Source organism: Petromyzon marinus, chromosome 2 (assembly GCF_048934315.1).
Source record: "Petromyzon marinus isolate PM22_M1 ecotype Great Lakes invasive population chromosome 2, UKy_Petmar_22M1.pri1.0, whole genome shotgun sequence".
NCBI lineage: Eukaryota > Metazoa > Chordata > Hyperoartia > Petromyzontiformes > Petromyzontidae > Petromyzon > Petromyzon marinus.
This window is the reverse complement of record NC_133668.1, coordinates 2,492,647-2,498,861: the sequence shown is the minus strand read 5'-3', so window position 1 is coordinate 2,498,861 and position 6,215 is coordinate 2,492,647. Positions and strand designations below refer to the sequence as shown.

Here is a 6,215-nt window from a genome sequence, read left to right as displayed (position 1 = left end):
GACGTGAGCGTGGCTCGAGGCGATGCAGTTTATTTTGGTAGCTTGTTCGTCCTTCTCACCGCAGCTCTCCGATTAGCACGGTTGGCTCCGTGCGTTGCGAAAGAAGTTCAACGTACATACACGCACAACACCTGGACGAATGCTGCACAACACCTGGACGAATGCTGCACAACACCCACACGCCTAGGGTTGACAACCAACACTTCAAGTGACGGTACTTTTATAGCAGCATGCACGACTAAACAATCAACACTTACACGATCATATCAATACCTACACAAGCACCTCCAGCACGCTACATATAGGGTAAACGTGACAGGCCAACAGCCTCCGTGTAGACATTATTACCACGCGATGAGTGAAATGATTGCATTGGCTAAGCTGTGCCTGTAACGCAGTGCGCGAAGTGTGGCCGGTTGTACATTGGTGTCCACCGTTCAGAGTCAATTACTGAACATTGAGTGTGCGCTCACTCTCACCCTCGCAACCTTCGATTGGCGCGCTTGGCTACGTACGGTACGAAAGAAGTTGAACGTACGTGTCGCAGACAACCGTACAAGACATCGGGGGAGCTGTACGGCACAACCGCCACAACCCACACAGGAATAGAGTAACCCCCCCCAAAAAAACCCAACACATTTCAGAATGCAACGTTGAAAGAAAGTGCTATCGTTCATTTTCTACCCACGTGACTTTAGGGGCCGTCCATAAATGACGTCACGCACCTGGGGGGGGGCGGTCAGATATTTGTGGCGATGTGTGACGAGGGGAGAGGGGTTTGAGAAATGTGACGTCACATGAGAATGCGCAACTTTTAAAATAGACAACACGTTCTACATAATAAAATAGACGTTTTAATAAATGTTTTCTCCTACAACATCAGAGTGCAGCGCCACATTAAATACACACTACAATGACAATAGTTTAAAGCGATTTGAAGCATTTTTTTAGGGGGTGGGGGCAGAGCTTTGTGACGTCATATTTGAGGGGGGGTCTGACTTTTTGTGACGCCGTGTGACGAGGGGGGGGGGGGTAAAAAATCGTCCAAAATCGCGTGACGTCATTTATGGACGGCCCTTTACTGAAAGAACCAAAGAGTATAAAGATAGTGTTAAAAACGTGACGTGTGCTGTACTTTAAGGGTTCGTTAATCCATTCGCATGATGGACACTTGTCTGAGACATTCAATCCACAACACAACTGGCCGAGCGTTTTAATGAAGATATATTGCAGGGCTGCTCCTTGACCTGCTCACATGCGCATCACGCGGTACTCATTATCACTCGATCGTGTGGTCCTAAACCAATGGTGGACAATCCACATTCCTATGGCAGAAGCCGAGGGTTATCTATAAGGCATATTAAATTTCAGTCTATACCGTTGTTGTATCAGCTATAATATTGAATGCACATATTTCTCGACTTGCTGTGAATTGTAAAGTTACACGTGCAAATCTAAAACATCCTCAAACAGTCTAAAAGTTCAATGATTACATTTTCACTCATTTGCATTCTAGAGGCGAAGCGCTTCATCTTGCTCGCTCCCCTCCTGTGTTGAATGGCGACCGACGGCTCGACAAACCCCGTGACACAAACGCCGAGCATGAGAAGAATAAATGCGTTTGGTTGCAGAGGAAGACGCAGTTTATGCACAGCCGCCTGTGACTAATGTGTGCGTGGGAGCGACATTCGACCCTGCAAAGTTGAAGCGTTAAAACGCTTCCAGGAAAGCGGTCCGAGATGACGGGCATGCCGCCCCTAACGCAGAGACGAATCAAACTGCTAATTTTATCCATTCGAATAAAACGACAGATAAAAGTTGTTTATTTTTTTAAAATGTTTTATTACCTAAATTGGCAAGCAGGTAGCAATGCCCCTTGCTGTTCACTTAGTACTGCTCTCACTCACCCGAGCAAAGCGGCGCTGGGGCTGGGATAGGGGTTGCCACGTCAGAGTTAGCAGCAACAACAACAACAAATGGACGCGTCAATCTAAGAAGAGTATCTTCACAAGAGGGGAAGAGGGGAGCGCTTTCCGTGCGTCGTCGTGGGATTGCGCGTGTGTGTGTGTGACATTATGCACCTGACAAAATCACGTGATTGTTATTGAAGCTGTCGTGACTGCAGGAATCCGTACTCTTTGGTTCTTGCGTTAAAAGTCACGTCGGTAGAAAATAAAATAAATCACGACGTTTCGGGCGCAACACAAGCGTCCGTCATCAGGTGGGAAATCGTGATCTGCTGCTGAAGCAGGTCGTTTTAAAAATAGACGCTTGTGTTGCGCCCGAAACGTCGTGATTTGTTTTGATTTTATACCTACGTGACTTTACCGAAATAACCAAAGAGTAGTGATTGTTATTGTCGCGGGACCACTTAAGAGATTTTTTTTTTCCCCCCAGGATGGCTTCCTTAAAGAAATAAAAAGAACGGGACGATCCTGGGCAAACCCCCGTCTCCCCCCCTCCCCCAGGACTGGTGACAACCCCAGACTGTGCCAGACTCCGGCAGGTGAATGTGCGGGGCAGTTCTGGCCATGGCGGTGCAGGAATGGGCACGGGGCCTTGTTTTGGGACCTCTCCCAATCCGCTACGAGTTCGGCGGGAAGAGATTTTATTGGTAGCTGTGAATGAATGAGAGGGCTGTGAATGCTCAAAAAACAATTGCTCGTGCCGAGAAGCCGTTAATGTATCTCATTACGGCATTAGCCGCGGCAATATGTTTTGGCCTGTAAACATTCTGGCGTGACGGTCGGGATGGTGGAATTAATTCTCAAATTCAGAAAGGTTTGGCGATGCTAACGGTGCACAAGCGTAAGATGCCACGCGTCACAGGTTGCAATAATGTACAGTCCTGCAGGAACAAAGTCTAGATTAGATGACATTTTAGGTTACATTTTTCTGAAATATCACCGATATATATTCAATTTAAATGCATCGTGATTTCAGTTGTACAGTAATTTCTTGTCTTGCAAATGTATTGATTTATGTTTCACTATGCTTCATCGAACACTGTCTGCTTTTTGTCGTGTGTGTTTTTGCTGAATTTCGCACAATGCACGTTTAGCGATACCCTCGCTTGATTCTTTAGAAATAAACATTATTTGGTGATGCTGCTGCTGTGTTGGCAGTGGCGGTGAAGCACAAACAACAACAATCAATGCATTCGTCAATAAGAGTGGGTTTAAAAATATATAATTGGAGACGTTACGACCATGGTTCTGATTCACTCACTTAAATCGTTTAACGTGCTATTTTTTTATTTTATTTTAAGGCAGTGTTATTGATGGATGTGTTGAGATTTTCTGATTCTATAAAGTCGATTCATAGTAAATCTGACTCACCCCATATCCCACACTAACGCATGATTTATGAAAACCAATAAATCCCAACCATTTCCCCAGAATGTATTTTTAGCAATGGAAACTAAAAACGACGTAATTCTAGCAATAAGTTAACTAACGTCACAAACACACTCTCATCCATTTTGTCTATCCGCTTGCTCGACAAAGGCTTTACCGCGCCTTGTCGGTCATGGGGGTTGTTTGGCCATGCTTCACCACGCTGGTCCTTGGAGGTTGGTGCAGGGGATGGTACAATGATGCGGTGCGACCAATTCAGGCATCATTCCCCACCGACGTCAACCGTGACCGGAAATCAACCTCAGGTTGCCAGGTTCGCAGCGCGACGCACTTACACCTACACCACCACCACCACCACTCTCCACCCCACGTATCGTCAAGATTTTAATCACAGGGCAACCGCCGAGCACACGACGAAAACCAGCGCGGTGCTCATCTTCACCGACAGAGGCATCGTTTAGTGGAAATCCGGAGAGCGATGCTGTCCACCGGCAGGTGTTCCCCGAGTTCACAGCGGGGCCAAGCCACTCACGGAGCGAGCGGCCAGGTTCACTCGCTGGCCTTTCTGGACATGGTGCGGGCCACCGCCTCGTCCTCGGTGGACACGCTGGCGGAACGCTGAGCCGCGGGAAACACCTCTCCCTCCCCTCCCAGGATGGTCTTCATGTAGGAAGGGGATGTGATTTGCTGCTGTCCGGCACGGATTGGCTTCACTGCAGGCACAGAGACAGATTCAGGGGAGCAGCGTTACGGTGACAAAGACGACGGGGCGGTGATGACTCTTAGCGGATTATTGAATTGTCGCCGGCGTGTCCGGGAGAAAATTCTTGCAGCTTTCTCATTTGCCCATCCAATGATCTATCTTTAAAGTCATCAGATAAGGGGATATTTTGCTTGAGCGTTTGGAACAATGGTCATCTCGACTGGTGGCCAATCGACTGTTGGATGAGAGCCTCCCCACGCTGTGTCGGTGGTCGTGGGGGCCTTTTTTAAAACATACTTCACCACAAGGGACAGTGCGGTTCGGTTGCCCCACCGCAACCAAGGGTAAAGGGGCAGCCCTGCGATGTATTGCTCATGCCACTGGTGGAGGAAGGGCCTCGATTTGAGGAAGCTCAGTAAAACCCCCTCTAGATGGATATTGGGCCTACTCTTCCACGCCGGGCAGACGTCTCGAAAAAAAGTTGGGAAAGAAGTACAAGACAAAGATCCCCCGTACAGCCTTTACAGACTGTTGGGGCAAGTGCTGTTAGCGAGCACCTATAAAGGTCGGCATGTCCGGCCGCCTTTGTCTCACCAGTGGCTGCATTTACATTTCACTGAGTTGACCTAGGGGAGGCCCAGGACCGGTTCAGACAATCGTCACCGGTCCCGGCCGTGAGTGGGAATCGAACTCAGGTCGCCGGGTTCGTAGCGCAACTCACTAACAGCGACACTGACGCTCCTCCATTTTACGTACACACACAACACACGTACACACACACACGCACAACATACATACACACACAACATACGCACGCACACACACACACACAACACACGTACACACACACACGCACAACACACGTACACACACACACACAACATACGTACGCACACACACACACACAACACACGTACACACACACGCACAACACACGTACACACACACGCACAACATACATACACACACAACATACGCACGCACACACACACAACACACGCACACAGGCGCGCAAGCAACGCCGATGGGGGAACCGCCGTACCGATGTGGCCTCGCTGGGCGCCGCCACGCTTGCGCACGGCCTCCTTGATGCGCTCCACCTCGTGCTGGTACTGCCGCCGCTGCTTGGCAGCGCCCTCCTTGGCTTCGTGCAGCGCCGCTTCCAGGTCCTTGACGCGCTGCGCCGTGCTCCGCAGGCGCTTCTCCAGCTTGGGCAGCTCACAGCGCAGCTCGGCGTTGTCGCGCACCAGCTGTGGCGCGCACGGAGGGGCAGGCGGCGAAGGTTCGCGCGGTTCCCAGACCCGCGGCCCCGCGGCCAACCCCCCCCCCTCCCCCCCCCCCCCCCCCCCCCCACCGCGGTTAATATTCACCGCGGCGTACGGTGCCCTGTTCCGTGGTGTTCCGGGACCGGTGAAGTGAATGCCACCTCGGCTCAGCCACCGATCACGGCGTTCCCTCATTGCTCGCGCCAAGGGGATACGTTCTGGGAGGTGCTGATGATATTGGCCTACGAACGCCCCTAAGTTCTCATACTAAAGGTTTTTAGGTTTTATCGCGTAAGTATGAATGCGTCGTAACCCTCCACCACCCGACACAGCCGGCAAGGTTCGTCACGTAAACAACGCGCCAATGAGTTACTACTTCAGAACAACCGGTACATTTACTCTCCAACACACCGGGTGGGCTGAAGTAGTAACTAATTGGCGCGTTTGTTTACGTGACGAACCTTGCTGGCTGTGTCGGGTGGTGGAGGGTTACGACGCATTTATACTTACGCGATTGAACCCAAAAGACTTTATTATGAATAATATTGATCATGAAAGCCCACGTGTTAAACACCGTATTTTTAAAATGCATTACCTTAAATGAATTAGCAAATAAGCTATTACAAAAATGGATAATTGTGAGAACACAAAAAAATTGGTTATAATAAACATGAAGTAAAAAAATACATTGAAGTATTAAATAATATCTTCTTCGGTTCTTTCGGTAAAGTCACGTAGAATGAGAATAAAATAATAAATTAATAAAATAAAAGAACGCAATATTCTCACGACGAAAGCTTTAAATTGAATTATTAAATAATAGTTTACAAATGCATTTACCATATCTCATGAATTCATCTATCATCACTTTAAGTCATCACTTTCACGCAC

General features: G+C 48.8%; 1 protein-coding gene across 1 annotated transcript in view; it reads right to left on the bottom strand.

Moving 5' to 3' along the window:
- Nucleotides 1-203: 203 nt before the first annotated feature.
- The window catches only part of LOC116949592 (kinesin heavy chain-like), a 30,601-nt gene continuing 24,589 nt past the window's right edge, over nucleotides 204-6,215 (bottom strand). Inside the window, exons 24-25 of the mRNA XM_032967057.2 lie at nucleotides 5,102-5,309; nucleotides 204-4,069 (exon numbers count right to left, since the gene is read on the bottom strand). Of these exons, the coding sequence (XP_032822948.1) occupies nucleotides 3,906-4,069; nucleotides 5,102-5,309 (372 nt within the window). The 3' untranslated portion in view covers nucleotides 204-3,905. The remainder of the gene's footprint in view (nucleotides 4,070-5,101; nucleotides 5,310-6,215) is intronic.